General features: G+C 47.1%; 1 protein-coding gene across 2 annotated transcripts in view; it reads left to right on the forward strand.

Annotated features, from left to right (window-relative positions):
* The window catches only part of PHIP (pleckstrin homology domain interacting protein), a 1,338,206-nt gene that overhangs the window by 1,013,802 nt on the left and 305,360 nt on the right, over window positions 1-19,044 (forward strand). For both annotated transcript variants that reach the window (XM_069235639.1, XM_069235640.1), the window contains one exon: window positions 13,059-13,134. In XM_069235639.1, the coding sequence (XP_069091740.1) occupies window positions 13,059-13,134 (76 nt within the window). The remainder of the gene's footprint in view (window positions 1-13,058; window positions 13,135-19,044) is intronic.

The raw sequence follows: 19,044 nt of genomic DNA on the forward strand, positions 1-19,044 counted from the left end.
ACCTGAACTACAAGCAAGGACTGCTGACCTAAAAGCCTGCAGATACGACAACTGTTTTGGCCCCAGCCCTACCAGCCTGTCTCCAGAGTCGAAAACTTGCAACCAGCGACCTCTGAAGCCTCAGAGGACTGCCCTGAGCCCCAGGACCAAGAAACTCCTGTAAGCAGCGGCTCTGCTAAAAAACAGCTACATCTTTGCAACAAAGAAGCAACTTCCAAAGAACTCACTCTTCCTTCCGGAAGCGTGAGATCTCACACTCTGAACCCGACGCCCCCGGCTTGAGATCCAGAGAACCAACACCACAGGGAGGACTCCTCGGCGACAGCGACCCCGTGAGTAGCCTGAGACGACCCCCCCTGGACCCCCACAGCGATGCCTGCAGAGAGAATCCAGAGGCTCTCCCTGACCGCGACTGCCTGTAACAAGGGTCCCGACGCCTGGATCAAACACTGCACTGGCAGCCCCCAGGACCAGAAGGAACTGAACCTCAGTGCAGGAGTGACCCCCAGGCGACCCTCTGCCTAGCCCAGGTGGTGGCTGTCCCGAGAAGCCCCCCCCCCCGTGCCTGCCTGCACCGCTAGAGTGACCCCCGGGTCCCTCCATTGTTTCCTATCTAAAACCCGACGTCTGCTTTGCACACTGCACCCGGCCGCCCCTGTGCCGCTGAGGGTGTTTTGTGTACCTACTTGTGTCCCCCAGTGCTCTACAAAACCCCCCTGGTCTGCCCCCCGAGGACGCAGGTACTTACCTGCTGGCAGACTGGAACCGGAGCACCCCTGTTCTCCATAGGCACGTATGTGTTTTGGGCACCTCTTTGACCTCTGCACCTGACCCGCCCTGAGCTGCTGGTGTGGTAACTCTGGGGTTGCCTTGAACCCCCAACGGTGGGCTGCCTGTGCTCAGGAACTGAGACTTGTAAGTGTCTTACTTACCTCCCCCAGGAACTGTTGATTTTTGCACTGTCTGCTTATTGCCATTTTAACAAAGACTGTATATGATATTGCTCTAATTCAAAGTTCCTAACTTACCTGTGTGGAGTACCTTGCATTTTATGTATTTACTTCAAATATTGAACTTATGGTTCTTAAAATATACTAAGAAGAGAGATTTTTCAATATAAAAACCTATTGGCCTGGAGTAAGTCTTTGAGTGTGTGTTCCTCAATTATGGTCTGTGTGTGTACAACAAATGCTTAACACTACCATCTGATAAGCCTACTGCTCGACCACACTACCACAAAATAGAGCATTAGAATTATCTAATTTTGCCACTATCTTACCTCTAAGGGGACCCCTTGGACTCTGTGCATACTATTTCTTAATTTGAAATAGTGTATACAGAGCCAACTTCCTACAGCTACTATAATGTTACCAAAGGACTCCCACTTGGATGACAGGGAATAATTTGAGCAAGTGAATCTATGAAGGCTACCAATGGTGGAGACCCACAGTTACATGTAAGTAAATATTTTTTTATTTTTGTGAAACTGACATCAGTATGCAAAATGAGGTCATGTTGACATCCCTTTTGCAGGAAAGATTCCTGATTCAATGCTGGCAGAATTCAGCAGAAGAGGAATCTGCTGTTTGATAGAGTATCTATTAGCAACATTATAACTTGGTCATCTGGTCACAAGTTTTTCCTTTACTTCCGGGTTGTTTCCTTTTTATGTCATTCTTTTGTGTCAGATTTCATATAGGATTTTTATAATCTGGCCCTCTCTGTCCATTGCGGTCCTGCACTTTGTATTAACATTCTGAATGGCAACTTCGTTCAAGCACTTACATTAGTGTCCTGTGAAATTTCTTCCCATTAAGGCCATTTATCTGCTAGAGATTGCTTGTCTTGGAGTTCTTAATTTAGAATTCTCTCCAAGCATCAGACTGATTGGAAAATTTTCGAGCTGTACCCCTGTGTGCTGGTAGGTGATGTCGTATGGCTCCGAGCCGGCATTGTTTACGCCAGACGTGACTTAGGCAGTGCCTATATAGGTGCATCTCGGTGCGATGATGTCATTTATTTCCTTTCCGCACCAGATAGCACAGATCCTTTAAGACTTACCCCTCAGTCACTTTTTGACTGGCTATTTTTTGTCTTTTTGTCAAGTACTTTTGAGAAACAAAATCCTTTCTCCTGGTGTGATAGGGATGTCTCCCAAGAAACTTGCTTGTTTTAAACCATGTAGAGCCTGTCAGTGATGTCTGTGACAGACCCCTACTTGGCCTGTCTGTGGTGCATCAAGAAAGACCATGACTCGAAGACCTGTGAGGATTGCCACACCGTGCAACCAGAGCGCCCCCTCAATCTCTTTACTGCCCGACAACCCTTGCAATGATCAAGGTCCCTGTCACCTGAAAGGTCCCTGGACCGCTCACGGAGACACACCCGATGATTGGCCTCCTGATCGAGTCACATCCGGTAAGACGCACAAGAAAAAGAAATCCAAGTAGTGAAAGAGGTCTTCGACTTCTCTACATCAATCCAAATCTTCTGACAAGATAAGAAACCATTGGCACTACAGGCTGCATGCTTCCACTGAGTCCCAGTCAGGGACGGCTCTGCGCTTCCCGATTTTCCTAGAGTGGCCCCTGCCGAACTACGTGAGTTCTGTGAGTCCATGCACCTCCTTTTTGGGACGTCCAGCTACTCTGAAGGTTCTCTGGGTCCCATGATTTCTGGAGGGGCCCCTACTGGATTTCTGCTGGCGGATATATCCTCCTTTCCAGACTCGCACCATGGATCCGGTGCTGGATTAAGAGCGGCACTGCCGGTGCAACCAAGACCCTCTCCTGCACCAGCTCCTGTGTCGACCCCCTTCTTAACCGCCCAACCCTCCCCGCTGCCAGTCAGCACCAATTTATGACTCCATCCCCATCGTACAAACAAACTGACTTGGAGCAGGGCCAGCATCACACTACGCCGGTTCTGGGGCCAGGGTCTTTGTCAAGCCTGGTACAAGGGATGAATTGGAGGAGTCCAGCAACCCTAACGAATACCACCACCCATTGGTTGATACTGAGGACACCTGGTATGAGGATCTGGTGGATGACAGTGGGATAGCCACCTCAGCTGACAATGGCTTGGTCTCCCCTTCTACTGTGGGCATGGAGAGAGGGGCACCCTTTCGCTATGGTAGTGCGTAGGGCAAGTGAGGTCTTGGACCTTCAGCTGCCCTTATTAGCAGTCAAAAAGAATGTCTTGATTGAAGTGCTTCAACCGGGGACTGGTCCCCTCGGAACTGTTTCTCCCCTTTAATGAAACCCTCACCGACATCCTCCTCTCCTGGTCCAAGCCCTACAGAGGGGCTCCTGTGCACAGGGCAATTGCTCACTGCCACTGCTCTGCTACAGGGTACTTCAGTTTCCTCACCTGGCACCCCACTCAAGAGAGCTTGATGGTCCAGGCCTTCACATCTAGAAGTAACCTTGGTGCATCCCCTTCCACTTCACCTGATAGGGACTCCAAGGGGCTGGATACCTATACAAAGAGGACTTTCTATTCTGCCAGCATAGCACAGTAATCTGTGAACACCATGGACCTATTGGGCTGTTATTCCCACATGATATGGGGCTCTGTTTCTCAAGTGCTGCCAGTGGAGGCCCGAGCCTTACTTTCTCGAGCAATTGCAGATGGGAGGGATGCAACGAAGCTCACCATATCTCCATACTTTATGAGCTGGACACTACCGGCCTACGGGGCAGAGCAATTTGTACATCTGGGGGCTGCTGGCTTTCCCAAGGATGTCCAAGCATCACTTATGAACCTGCCCTTTGATTGCTCCAGTCTTTTCGGAGAGAAGGCAGACTCAGCCCTTGAGCACTCTAGGGACTCAGTGCTACTGCCAGGTCTTTGTACCTCTCTATGTCCTCTTGCCAACCCCGGTCCTCCTTTCGCTCCTTTCGTGGCCACGGAAGGAGTTTCTGACCATGTCAATATCCTCCCAGCCACCACGGCCAGCAAGCTTCCACACCGTTTTCATGGCCCCGGACTTGGGTCCCACAGACCACGCGGGACAGATAGCCAGAAGTCGGCCAGTCCACCACTCTCCCGGCAGCCACAACCTCCAAGCCCCTTTATTTTGCCCTCCTACCATGATGGGAATCCCATGGGGGGCAGAATATACTATCACCTGCCCCTCTGGAAGTCACGAACATTAGACCATTAGGTACTACAGATTGTACAAAGGGGCTACTCCATCCCCTTTGTCACTGCTCCTCTACTCATGCCACCCACTTATGATCGGTTGATGGAGGACTGTCTTTCCTTACTCCACCAGGAAGTGTTGGCTCTTTTAGCCAAATGAGCTGTAGAGAGGATGCCAGCATCAGAAGTTAGTCATGGTTGCTATTTCGGGTACATTCTGTTGTCCAAGAAGGATTGAGGCCTTAGTTCATACTAGACCTGCGCCTTCTAAATCTCTTACTCAAACAGGAGAAATTTAAAATTGCATGCTTGCTCAAGTTCTGTCCGCTCTAGACCCGTGAGACTGGATGGTAGCTTTGGATTTGCTGGATGCATATTTTCATATCCCCGTCTAGCCCACCCACAGACATTACCTGTGGTTCATGGTGGGCCACAAACTCTTTGTTTGCCGTGCTCCCTTTCAACCGTACCACCATCTCTCGCGTATTCACCAAGATGACACTGGTGATTGCCGCACACCTTCGGAGGTTCTAATTTTTTCCTACCTCGGCCATGATCTGTTGAAGGCGGGCTTGCCCCAGATATTCATCAAGTACTACAGCGAGCCTTCTGCACTCATTGCGGTTCACCATCAACATGCCAAAGTCAAACCTGACTGCATCCCAGGCGCTACCTTTCATCGGAGCTGACTGAACACAGTGCAGTTTCAGGCTGATCATCCCAAACTGAGAGTCCAGGATATTCAGGCTATGATACCAAAGTTTCAACCTCTATTCTGGATTTTGATGAGACTGACTCTGGGACTGCTGAATCTCCTGCATCCTTGTGGTAAAACATGCCCATTGACATAAGTGACCTCTGCAGTGGGACTTGAAGTTCCAATGGGTGCAGCATCAGGGGAATCTCTCTGACATGGTCCAGATCTCAGAGGGAACTGCAAAAGACCTGCAGTGGTGGCTAACAAACTACAATTGGGTTAGTGGCAAACCTCTTTCCCTTCCCCAACCAGATCTGAGTTTAATGACCGATGCATCATTCCTGGGCTAGAGGGACCATCTGGGAGAGGTGGCGATCGGAGAGCTCTAGTCTCTGACTGAGTCTGGATTCCACATAAATTTGTTGGAGCTTCGGGCGATTTGCTTGGCATTAAATGGTCATTCTACCCTCCATCAAAGAAGGTGTTCACGGACACCACCACCATGTGGTACTGCAGCACGCTGGGTGGGGTGAGATTGTGGACACTTTGTCAAGAGGTGCTGCATGTCTGGACATGGCTGGAACACCAGTGCATTTCCCGTGCGGTTTTACACCTGGCAGGCTCTCTGAACGCAAGGGCGGACAAACTCAGCCGTTGATGTCTATTGGGTCACTAATGGTGTCACCATCTGGAGGTGGTACAAGGCCTCTTCCATAAATGGGGAAAGCTTTGATTAGATCTATTCGCTACTGCATGAAATGTGCAATTCCAGACTTTCTGTGCGCTTGAGTTTCTAATGTGGCTTTTGCTCAGTGACTCTTTTCGTCTTGAGTGAAGGTCCGGCATCCTGTATTCCTTTCTGCCAATAGTACTCCTGCCCAAAGTTCTTGACTCAGACCCAGAGATCTGGCTTGGGACCAGAGTTCAATTCCCGCCTCGGCAGGTCTTGGGTTCAATTCCCTTGGACCAGATCATTCTCACCTCGGTGCCTAATCTAACTAATGGGTCCCACTCTGTAACTCTGGGCAATAGCTTGCGTAATCTCCACAATGGCCCTCACTGCGCTTGGATGCCTGGCTTCACCCTGGGGGTGCCCAGGAGTGGGTGCCTCACAGCCAGGAGGGGTTCCACAGCGCTATGCTTACAGCGCCTTGAGACCCTAACATGTGAGTGGTGCGCTATACAAGTGCAAATTTTTTTTTTTTTCAAGACCAGGATCGACCAGGAGCAAGTTGTTTTTGTGACTTTGGATTGAACAGAGTCTGGTATCCCGAGCTGTTGAGCATGACCATTCGTCCTCCAGTCAAGCTGCCTCTTAGGAAGATCTTCTGTTGCAGAAATAGGAGAGGGCTCTGCACGCAAAACTGCACAGACTTTGCACTCATGCGTGGAGATTGAGTGTCAGTAGTTACCCTTCCACCTTCCTCCCGAAGTATGGGCTGTTATTCTGACAGCCAGGCATCCCTCCACCAAATTGCATACACCTTCAGATGGGATATATTTGTGGCATGGTGTAGATCTAAAAGCATTGATCCCCATGTACTCCTCTTTCTCATGTCCTATTATTTGTCCTTTCTTTGGCCCAGCAGGGCTCTGCTCTGGGCACCGTCAAGGGCTATCTTTCAGCCATTTCTACTGTAGGAAGCTGGCTATCTATGCAGTGTACCAAATGTAGGGATACACTAGGCACATAGTACAGGCCACCGTTATTGGTTTACAAAGGTAAAAGTGACCATCCCAAAAGCTCTCTTTTGTGGTAGTTTGGGACAGTAGTTAGGCTTATGACAGGATAGTGCTAAGCATTTGTTGCACACAGAGGCAACAAATGACACACACTCAAGAAGGAACTAGGGACCAATGTTTAGAAAAATAGTTTATATGTTTCAACACCAGAATACTTTTTATAAGATAAATATTGTTGAAATTTGTATTGTCCTTGCAAGTAACACTTTTACTTAAATGCGCTTTTACATGGCAAAGTTTCCAAAGTCCTTTTCTGGAAATTGGTCTTTGCAAACAGGTTTTGGGGGTCCCCTGTGGATTGTAGGGTGCTAGTGGTGCTAGGTCACAAGCAGGAGCAAAAAAAAGTTTTACTTGCCCTGGGGCGTCTGGCTGCAGTAGTGCTAGTCTAGTCAGATGTGTTGCCCACCACACAGTTGGCGACGAGGGCGGCCACCTAGAAAGAGAATGCAAGGGGAAACCTTGGGCTAAGTCTGGGAGCTCCCAAGTGGGGGGCTTGGTCGTTGGATGTCCTGGGAGCAAGAGATCCCCTTTGGATGTCTTGGACCTGGGCCGGGAAGCTGGGGTGCAGAGTGGGTCTTTATTATCAGTGCTCCTGCATCAAGGCAGCTACTGTTCTTTGGGGAACCTGCAAGAAGAGGGACAAAACAGTGCAGCTGGACAGCTCTGGAAGATGTCCTCTGCGATGCTGACGTCCCTCGAAGGCTGGTCTTCATATGCAGTGTTGGAATCCGGATTGGACTTCAACAAACCTTGGTAGTTGCAAGCGGTCCGGTATCCCAGGTATTGGTGCATCTCTGGTTGATCCTGATGTCTTCTCATTTGAAGGAGAGACTGGAATGGCATCTTGAAGCACAGTGATCTCCTCCTGGGCTGCTTTTCATTGGTCGATCTGGTGGTCAGCAGAACGGTGAGCCGGACATTGAGGTTGGTGCCTGCAGGAAGCATGGAAGTGGCTCCTCCACTCCAAGAAAGGGAAGATGCTGACAGGCCGGTGAAGTGCTGGCGAACCTCAGAGCCTTTTGGAGTCCCCACAGCTGCAGGATGAGTCAGGATGTTGATTATCAGGACAGGAGCAGGTAGGCAAGCAGGGTTTCACACTAAAAGTCCACCAGTTGTCCACAGTTCTCACTCCTTTGGCTCTTGTTAGTCCTTTTCTTCTTGGGTCTGTCAAATCTGTTCTTCTGGTGTCAATGGGCAACCTAAATACTCAATTTAGGGGTGTTTACAGGAGTTTAGAGTAGTAGCCAATGGGATAATTACCCTTCGGGTGACTACACCCTCCATATGACTAGTTCCTGTGGGGATTGAGAAAGATCGTGTCCTAGAGCTCCTATTTCACCAAAATAAAGATGGTGGAATTCTTCCTCATGTTTCCACTTTTAGTAGCCCACCATAGGGGTGTGGTTAGCCCAAAGGTGGAACAAGCTAACTGACTATTTCCTGCCTGTCCTGGTGCTAAGTGGGCCTCAGGGCAGGGGGGTGGCAACTCCCAGGTCTTGGAAGTCGGAGTCACATACCAAAGGCAGCAGGGTCTTTAAGTCCCTGGTCTTGGTATGCATATTCTTTAGACATCCTGCTGGAGTAGGTGTATTCACCATTGTAGGAACGTACCCTCTTTTTGGCATGAGTACCTTCACCTTTTGCCTGCTGTCAGTGTTTTAGTGTGTTTTGACTGTGTTCACTGGGATCCTGCTAACCAGGACCCCAGTGACTGTGCGTTCTCCTTTCAAATGTGGTTGCTTAGGACTCTGCACACCCCACAATTGGCATACTGGTGCCCCCATTTGAGTCCTTAGTATATGGTACCTAGGTATTCAGGGCATTGGGGCACCAGGGGTTCCCCATAGGCTGCAGCATGTATTGTGCCACCCATGGGAGCCCATGCGAAATGTCTGCAGGCCTGCCTTTGCTGCCTGCATAAAAAAGTGCATGCTCCTTTTCACTACAGGTCACTGCAAGTCACTCCTATGGCAGGCCCTGCTAGCCCAGAGGGTAGGGTGCAGGTACCTGTGTGTGAGGGCACCCCTGCATGAGCAGAGGTGACCCTACGAACTCCAGCTCCATTTTCCTGGACTTCGTAAGTGCGGGAAAGCCATTTTACCTGTGTACTGGACACAGGTCAGAATCATACCCCAATACCGTTGCCAGTATTGGTTGTATGATTCCAGGCACTCTGGGGGCTCCTTAGAGGACCCCCAGAATTGCTCCTACTAGCCTTCTGGGGTTTTCTGGGCAGCCCGTGCCGCTGCCACACCACAGACAGGTTTCTGCCCTCCTCCTGCTTGACCAGCTCAAGCAGAGGAAAGCAGAACATAGGATTTCTTTTGGAAGAGGGAGGCAACGCCTCCTCCCTTTGGAAATAGGTGTTACATGGCTTGGGAGGAGTATGTTTTGAAGGGCACATTTGGTGTCCTTGCATAAACTGGTTTGCACCAGTCCATTGTCCCCGGTCCCTTCTCTGGCGTGAAACTGGACAGGGGGAAAGGAGTTACCACTCCTGTGTCCCTCACCACCCCAGGGATGGCACCCAGAGCTCCTCTAGGTGGCCACTTGATTCTGCCATCTTGAATCTAAGGTGGGCAGAGGCCCCTGGGTGCATCTGAGTGGCCAGGTCAGGCAAGTGACGTCACAGCCCCCTCCTGATAGGTGATCACCCTGCTAGGTGACAATCCCCCTTCCAGGGCTATTTAGGGTCTCCCTCCTGGGTGGGTCTTCAGATTCAACGTGCAGGATTCCATCAGGGCTCCTCTGCATCGTTTACGTTATCTTCTGGCCACCAGGACTGTAACTGGACTCAGGATCTGACAGTCTGCAACTTCAATGACAACTCAGCTCTGCAACATTGTTTCTCTGTCTCCTTCCAGCAGCTGCAACATTTCTCTGGCTGTGCATCCTCTGTGGGCGACTAGTCTTCAGCCTGCACAAGAAGCAAGAAGGAATCTCCCTTGGAGTGAAGGAGTCACTTCCCTGCATCCGCAGGCACCAACTGCAACGACGACCGGCTTCATGGATCCTCTCTCCTCCAGAACTGCGTGGGTCTTGCATCACAGGTCGTGGTCTGGAGTGGTCCCCTTAGTCCTCTCTACCAGCTGTCCAACATGGGAGATGGTAAGCCCTTGCCTCCTCTCAGGACAGTACCCCTATGCACTGCGACTCTTACCGCTACTAAGGATTGTTTGTTCCTCCGCCAAGGGATCTTCAGGCTCCATGTAGCCCCGGCCTCCAGCACTCTTACCTGCAAAGCACAGTCTCCAGCCTGATGCCGCAGCAATTGGGGGGACTCCTCTCCAGGTGTCCTGAGTGAGCCTCACTGCGACTCCTATACCTGCTGCCTCCTATTGTTGAGACTCCCCCAGCTGCTGAGGGTCACCTCAGTCTCCCCTCCTTTGATCGAGTCCCCTGGGCCTTGTTGGTCCTCTTCAGCCTTCATCACCAACTTATGCATTTGCCTAGGCTTGTTTGTGGTTTTCCAGCACCACTGACCGACTGCATCACGGCCGCCAACATGAGACATCACTTGCACCTCTTCTGTAACTCCTCTTCTGCTACTTTGCTGCACTGCTGACTCTCTTCATCCACCGTCAACCTGTTCCTGCATCCACATAAGGGTGGGTAGCGGTTCCTGCCCCAGCCAGACACTCCAACTCGAACTAGTCTTGGTCTCCTTCTTTTATAGGTCCTCTCCTGTCAGGATCCAGCTGTTCCAGTCTTGTCTAGGTCTTGCACAGTTCTTTTCCAAAGTTCTCCTATGGGTTTGGGGAAAAACCAGGTACTTACCTCTTTTCACCTGGTCGCTGGGGGACACCCTGGTACTTACCTTTTGGGGTTCCTAGTTCCTCCAGCTCCCCTCTACGGATTCCACTTCCTTTGGTGGGGTACTGCCTTTAACATTCCACTTACTTAGTATATGGTTTGGTCTCACCCTAGGATCTTCACTATTTTCTTTAGTTTTACTATTTGCTATTGCTTTCTATGCTATTCACTGACTTCTAATGTGTACATAATAGTGTATTTACTCACCTCCTAGTGAGGTACTGCCTATACAGTGTTTTAGTGTTTGTGTTACAAAAATAAAGGTACTTTATTATGGTAACACTGTGTGGTTCTTTCATGTCTGTAAGTGCTGTGTGACTGTAATGGTATTGCATAAGGTTTGCGTGTCTCCTAGGTAAATCATGGATGCTCACCTACAACTACCTCTAAAGAGACCTGGCTCCCTGACACTGTCTACACCTCACTAATAGGGGATACCTGGACTTGGTATAAGGTGATAACACCGAAGGTGCTCACCACATACCAGGCCAGCTTCTTACAATCATCTCGCCTCTGAGAGTGCGGGCTCTCATCTCCAGGGTGTCAGAAACTTGTTTGTGGTGGGAGACTGGTTGCAACCAGTCAGCCAGCACACTAAGATATTACTGGGATTCAGGGAGCACCTCTAAGGTGCCCTCTGGGTGCACGTCATAATAAATCCAAGGATGGCATCAGCCTGGATTTATTTGATAAAGTGTTTGATACCAAGTACCATAGGTTTTAGTGAAGCCATTATGTAGCTTGGGAACTCGTAATGTAGAGTGTCCAGTACATACCTTAAGATGGGCTTCGCTGTTCACTTAGGTAGATATGTCCTTACCTGAAATATATTGCACCCTGCCTTATGGCTCCAGGCGTACTGTGAGGGTAGACTTGTATATACTAAATTCATCTAGGTTCAGTGGGACATGACACACATTGGGTGTGCCCTGTCGTGTTTTCATCCCCAGATCATTCATCGTGTCCCAGTGGGATTTGAACCTGGTCCTCAATTTCCTGATGTAGAGACCCTTTTAGCCGATACACAGCTGCCCTCTTTGGTTAATAACCATCAAAACTGCCTTTCTGGTGGCCATTAATTTTGCCAGGAGGGTCAGCGAGTAGGAGACTCTTTCGGTACGCTCCCTTACACTACTTTAAACCCTAAAAAACAGAGGAAAGTCATGAAAATAAACTGACATCAACATGCCAAGGTGATGTTTATATAGGTGTCCGTCACTTACGGCACAGCTGATGCAGAGCTAAACAGCCCCACCTACCGCAGGCAGGGCTACTGCTCAAAAAATTCCTGGTCCAGTCTGACGCCTAGGGATGATTCTAAGGTAAGGAATCTGCTGCTTGATAGTCTGTACCAGATTAGGTGTTACCAAAGGTAAATAACTTGTTTTTATTTTAGCTATCACGTTTTTCAGGAAGGTAAGCTAACAGCAGGCACTTTGTTTCTCCACCCTACTTTTTATCAAGATCGAGCGGTTTTAACCTTTAAGCCGTGATATCTTGCAGGACTGGTATCAGATTTCCATCTTCTTCATATGGGTTTGCTTCCTACCTTCTAGATTCCATCTCATTTTACTTTTCTGAGGCATGGTTACCTAGTTTGGAACCTTAAGCAGCTCTCCGGTTCTAGTTTATTTTTGCAGAGGACCTAGCATTTCAGAGTAGATGACCATTGTTTTTTTGTCTTGTCCTTGATAGTTTGAGAGTTCATTGTTCTAGATCAGTCGTTCCCAACCTTTTGACTTCTGTGGACCCCCCCGTTATCATTACTGGAACCCGGGGACCCCCACTGAATCACTATTGGAATCCGGCGACCCCCCACTAAGTCATTTCTGAAAGCGGGGAACCTAAACTATTTGTATTATTTAATTTTCTAAGCAGTTGCGGACCCCCTAAGGAGGCTTCGCGGACCCCCAGGGGTCCCCGGACCACAGGTTGGGAACCACTGTTCTAGAGAAATAGATGCAATTTCAATGTGTTTCTTCGTGAACATCTGCCAAGTGTCATCGTTGTTTGATTCCTATCTTGAGTAGACATTACTTTCTTTATGTGGAGTTGAGATAGTGTTGCAGTTAAGGCATACTGTGAAGAATGATTTGGTTAATGACTGACTACCTCAGTCCCACCTCGTTATTGGATACTGCTTTGTACGTGATAAAAGGAAACTGGGGAAGGAGTATCTTGTAACAAAGGAAGGTACCTGGCTTTGGTGACTTTCATTGATACGCATTTTCTTGCAGAGCCATTCTAAATCTTGTGCATTCCCTCTAGCTGAAAGTAGATTTTCTTTTGTATAGTCATACAAACAGTAGTATATTAAGTTGAGATTATTACTTTTGTACTACTTAATACCTGTCCTGGCCAAATGAGGTACGCAAAAATGATGCAGAACTGATGTCACCATCCATTACCACCTTTATGGGACAGATTGCCCTTAGATTTCTAGCAGCACTCATAATATAGGATTTTTCCCAACCATAGTACACAGATATTGGCTTAGACTGAAAGCATGTATTTGACAGTAGCAGATGGGTAATTTTCTTAAATAAGTAAATGTAATGAATCTTGAAATGTATGATGCAGATTCTTCTACATATTACCTAATTAATAGTATTTGCACAACAGAAGAGGCAAAGTAAGTTGCACGTTTTTCTTTGTATTTCAGGGACCAAACATGCTATGATATAATTCCATTGTACCATAGTATGAAGAAGAAAGTGTTGTCTGACTCTGAAGAAGAGGTAATCTACCAAAAATTGGTGTTATCTATTGTGTTTTGACATTAAAATATGGCTCACGTTATAAATAAAAGAATCATAAGCGTCTAACAAAAAAAATGTTCTAAATCTCAAAATACAGTTTTAAGAGAACTCTCTGGTGCTACTTGATCTTTTGAGTTCTGGGTAATTCGCTTTTCTTATTTTTTTTGGATGAGAGGAACAGTCTTATAAAGGATGCTATGCATTTCTGCTTGTCTAAAATGTTCCCTTAAAAAAGAGTGGGTATGAAAGATTATTTATTATCCTCCGTTGACCTCTTGCTCCTTTGTTCAGGGAGCCACCTAGGTGTCTTAAAGGTGCATCCTTGTACCTGTGAATTAATCTTTCTTTGAATTGTCACATCATAACCCCTGTATACAGTCCTTGCACAGCAGGTTGTTTTCCGACCTCTCTGAATGCTCCTTTTGTTATTAGGGCTCGGATCACAGCACTGAGGCCTACCTAGTTGCAATGGAAAGACAACAGGTGTCAGTGTTTTATTAGTGGTCTGCTGCTGAGGTTTAGCTGCTAAAATAAAGGCCAACCAGGTATTTCTGTAAACCTGGTTATACAGTAATCCAAGACAACAATGGTTCCCTCAGGGGAAACTTTCTTAGCCTGTCCTTCCAATGCTATGTTAGGAAGCATATGTTTTAAAGCTTCCCCTCAGGGAGTCTTTGTTGTCTTGTATTACACTGTGGTGTGGCACAGGTTTCAGATCTTGTTCTTCCATTTCTGAGATTGATGAATAACCCATAGCAAGTGATTATCCCTCTTCACAAATCCTGCTAGAAGATTTTTATTTTAATAGCTCATTATTAATGTTTTTAACATGGATTCAGCAGTTATCATCAGCACTGTTATATGTAATTTGCAATAATACAATCACATAATTTGTACAGCAGATTTCTTGAAATCTTGCATCTTGTGAGCTGTATGTTAATCAAGTAATACTTACAAACCTATAAACTTGTGAAAGTCTCACATAAAACTGACTTTTGGTCCCTGTTTTGTTTGTCCAGCATTTCCCTTTCCAGCCACCATTCACTTCCATTTGTAGTGCTCCTCAGTGCCTACTTCCTGCAATCCACCAAGTTATTATTTTTCATTGCAACATTGCTTTAAATTTGTTACAGGTTTGTACAAGTCTATTGTGGATCTTTTGAAAGTCCTTCATTTCAGTGCCAAACGTGTGCCATTTCTGTATATAGGGGCACCCATAATCTGACTTTAGCCTGCAATGCTAGGAGTATTGTGTCCCATTCAGTAGAGGGTGTTTTCTCCCAACCTGCCCCCCCATCCCCAAATCTGTCTCCATATGCAGTCCAAAACACTGATTTCTGTTGTCCACCATCTAGCCAGTTGCTTTGCATCTCAACACTATGCTGCGCGTACCCAGGAGCAGTACCAAATCTATGACTTAGGATTTGAGTTTGGACTTAGTTGGCCTAGAGAATCTGCCCAGCCGAAAACTGCAATAGTTAGGCTCAGCGATCAACCTGTCAGTATTTTGAAGGGGTTGGATCTGCGAGGCCTTTCCCACTCCATGTGAAAAAATGAGCCAAAGTATCATGGCATTTGGGGCATTTTACGGTAGCATCTGGGTACAATCTGACCACATGCACTGGTGACAAATATGTATAGTGTAAATAATTAAACTGTGTGAATTTAAATATGGGACTTCTAGTAACTGTTTTAGTGTACTGCAGTATGCGCTTCCAATCTGTGTTGCAGATATCTGCCCCTGTTTTCTGATCCCACTCTGTCCTCAAGATGGTCATGGATGTATAAAAATTGGCGGGCCAAGGCTTTATACGTACACATCACTGCCTTGCGGTTTATCCCGTGCGTCAGTTGTGCCTCTGAGATTTTTGGTTCTGTCACCCTGACCCCATGTTTCCTTGATTGCTTCCACCAGTGTATTTATGTACGAAAGAAACTGTCCTATGTGTAGGCCACAGTCTCTGACCAATTCCTCAATCGTGGGTAGCGTGTCTCCACTATACAAGTCGTCCATAGTAATGATTGCTGCTTTATGCCATGGACGCCTGTCCACTGTTGACAAACCTTGGGATGTCCACAGTGGTAGGTCTGGGGCATAAGGTGCAATCACCCCTAATTATTTAAAGTACCTATTATAGCTGACTTTTATTGTTCATAATGTGCTGAGAAAGGGGATCTTTGAGTTTGTGTAGTGCATAGTATTTCCATCAGGTTTGTATCTCCCAGTATGGCCACAATATCTTTAGGGTTAATCTTGACTGCCAGCCACCGTGACTTTTAAGTCAGTTGAGCAGTTATATACAGGGAGTGCAGAATTATTAGGCAAGTTGTATTTTTGAGGATTAATTTTATTATTGAACAACAACCATGTTCTCAATGAACCCAAAAAACTCATTAATATCAAAGCTGAATATTTTTGGAAGTAGTTTTTAGTTTGTTTTTAGTTTTAGCTATGTTAGGGGGATATCTGTGTGTGCAGGTGACTATTACTGTGCATAATTATTAGGCAACTTAACAAAAAAAAATATATACCCATTTCAATTATTTATAATTACCAGTGAAACCAATATAACATCTCAACATTCACAAATATACATTTCTGACATTCAAAAACAAAACAAAAACAAATCAGTGACCAATATAGCCACCTTTCTTTGCAAGGACACTCAAAAGCCTGCCATCCATGGATTCTGTCAGTGTTTTGATCTGTTCACCATCAACATTGCGTGCAGCAGCAACCACAGCCTCCCAGACACTGTTCAGAGGTGTACTGTTTTCCCTCCTTGTAAATCTCACATTTGATGATGGACCACAGGTTCTCAATGGGGTTCAGATCAGGTGAACAAGGAGGCCATGTCATTAGATTTCCTTCTTTTATACCCTTTCTTGCCAGCCACGCTGTGGAGTACTTGGACGCGTGTGATGGAGCATTGTCCTGCATGAAAATCATGTTTTTCTTGAAGGATGCAGACTTCTTCCTGTACCACTGCTTGAAGAAGGTGTCTTCCAGGAACTGGCAGTAGGACTGGGAGTTGAGCTTGACCCCATCCTCAACCCAAAAAGGCCCCACAAGCTCATCTTTGATGATACCAGCCCAAACCAGTACTCCACCTCCACCTTGCTGGCGTCTGAGTCGGACTGGAGCTCTCTGCCCTTTACCAATCCAGCCACGGGCCCATCCATCTGGCCCATCAAGACTCACTCTCATTTCATCAGTCCATAAAACCTTAGAAAAATCAGTCTTGAGATATGTCTTGACCCAGTCTTGACGTTTCAGCTTGTGTGTCTTGTTCAGTGGTGGTCGTCTTTCAGCCTTTCTTACCTTGGCCATGTCTCTGAGTATTGCACACCTTGTGCTTTTGGGCACTCCAGTGATGTTGCAGCTCTGAAATATGGCCAAACTGGTGGCAAGTGGCAGCTGCACGCTTGACTTTTCTCACATGCAGACACATTTGGCATGGGCTCCCGTGGGTGGCACATTATGTGTTGCAGCCCATGGGGGACCGGTGGTGTACCAATGCCCTGGGTACCTAAGTACCATATGCTAGGGACTTACAGGAGTTCACCAGTATGCCAATTGTGGGGTGTATAGGGCACTAAGGCAACCAAATTTAGAGGAGAGAGAGCACAATCACTGGGGTCCTGGTTAGCAGGCTCCCAGTGAAAACAGTCTATGCACAGTGATAGCAGGCAAAACGTGGGGGTAACCATGCCAAAAAGAGTGACTTTCGTACAATACCTCACACCAGGAAACAAAACATTTCTAACAAATTCAACAAAACATCAAAAAATGCCAGTCAAAAAGTGAGAGGTAGCTGAGACTGGATAAGCTTAATCTGGTGCGGAAAGAAGTGATGTCAGCACCCCAGGGTGGCGCCTATATAGGTACTGCGCAGGTCTCCTCTGGGTTGGCCTACGCAAAGCTGAATGACGCCACCTACCAGCAGGAGGAGTACTGCTCAAAAATGTTCTCAAACCCAGTCTGATGCCTGGGGAATATTCTAAGGTAAGGAATATGTAGTTAGAAATTTCTATCAGATAACAGCAACAGATCAATTGGTGCAAGGGAAAACACCATGAGTGGATAGCCTACCAGCAGAGTTTTACACTCCTTATCGCTCCTGCTTGGCCTCTCGCCTCCATGTCATGTACAAAGGGGCACTGAGTGTGGGACAGCTATCCAAGTCGACCAGGGAAGCTACTATAGTAATCCTACCCAAACAAGGGAGGGACCCACTGGACATCCGATCTTACAGACCACTCTCACTTCTCCCCAAGAAGATAGAGCGGAAGTTTAGTGCCAATCAGCTGCTCCCATATTTACTGGGGCTCATACATACACCAATGGGGTTCCTTCCTGGGTTGCAACACGCACATTAACCTGTGAAAACTGTTTCATGTGATGGAACATGCAGGCCAACAAGGGGGACGCCCACTAGCATTGCATTTGGGTAGACCCAATTATGGCCTTACCTGTTTATCTGTGTGAGGTGTTGCATACTATGGAGCCTACGGAGATGGATACAACTGTTATGCATGAAACCTGGGGAGTGCACCAACAGAATGTTCTTGAACAAATGGAAATGAAAAGAAGGACTAGACAGGGGTGTTCTCTGTCTTGGCCCTTGAGCCATTTGCAAGCTTGTCGCGCAACAGGGGTCTGGACTGGGGTATTGACATATAAGGCAAATACCATACAGCAGCTTGGTACACAAATGATGCATTGCTATTCCTGAAAGACACGTGCTGTAATTAGAAGTCCTGTTGCCTGACTTTGGGATCGTATCAGGTCTCCAGATCAATTGGGACAAGTCCTGCCTCTATCCTCCTATGTCTACAGGGCCAACGGAATGCTCTGCCTTTCTAGGAAACTCCCTCAGATGGAAACATACTACTTTGAAGTATCTAGGAGTCCAAACGTACTGTATATACATGGACCTGAGGGGGTAGCAACCTCAACAGATATGTCACTACCATCCGTCAGAACCTACTATTCTGGCTCAAACTGCCATTAATCCCCTTGGGTGGGTAGTAATAATTGAAATGATTAGTCTCCCCCTCCTTCTTCCAAAACCTGCTATTTTCTCAGAACTGCTCTGCGATTCCCAGAGAAGGTGCTGATTGATATAAAGGCCATGAACCCACAGATGAAGGTGGAATGGTTGTGCCTAACTTAAAAGATTTATTACAGGGAGTGCAGAATTATTAGGCAAATGAGTATTTTGACCACATCATCCTCTTTATGCATGTTGTCTTACTCCAAGCTGTATAGGCTCGAAAGCCTACTACCAATTAAGCATATTAGGTGATGTGCATCTCTGTAATGAGAAGGGGTGTGGTCTAATGACATCAACACCCTATATCAGGTGTGCAGAATTATTAGGCAACTTCCTTTCCTTTGGCAAAATGGGTCAAAAGAAGGACTTGACAGGCTCAGAAAAGTCAAAAATAGTGAGATATCTTGCAGAGGGATGCAGCACTCTTAAAATTGCAAAGCTTCTGAAGCGTGATCATCGAACAATCAAGTGTTTCATTCAAAATAGTCAACAGGGTCGCAAGAAGCATGTGGAATAACCAAGGCGCAAAATAACTGCCCATGAACTGAGAAAAGCAGCCTGCATAACAAGGTGCATGCACTCTCACTACAGGTCACTACACCAGGTCACTGTAAGTTACGCAAATGGTAGGCACTTTCAGCCCAAAGGGAAGGGCGCAAGTTCTTGTGAGTGAAGACATTCCTGCAGAAGCGGAGGTGGCCCTACGAACTCCAGTTCTAATGTACTAGACTTTGTTAGTGCGGGGAAGCCATTATACCCGTGTACTGGCCACAGGTCACTGTCTATGGTCCAGCTACATAATGGTAACTCAGAACCTAGGCATGTTTGGCAT

This window comes from Pleurodeles waltl, chromosome 5 (genome assembly GCF_031143425.1).
Source record: "Pleurodeles waltl isolate 20211129_DDA chromosome 5, aPleWal1.hap1.20221129, whole genome shotgun sequence".
Classification (NCBI taxonomy): domain Eukaryota; kingdom Metazoa; phylum Chordata; class Amphibia; order Caudata; family Salamandridae; genus Pleurodeles; species Pleurodeles waltl.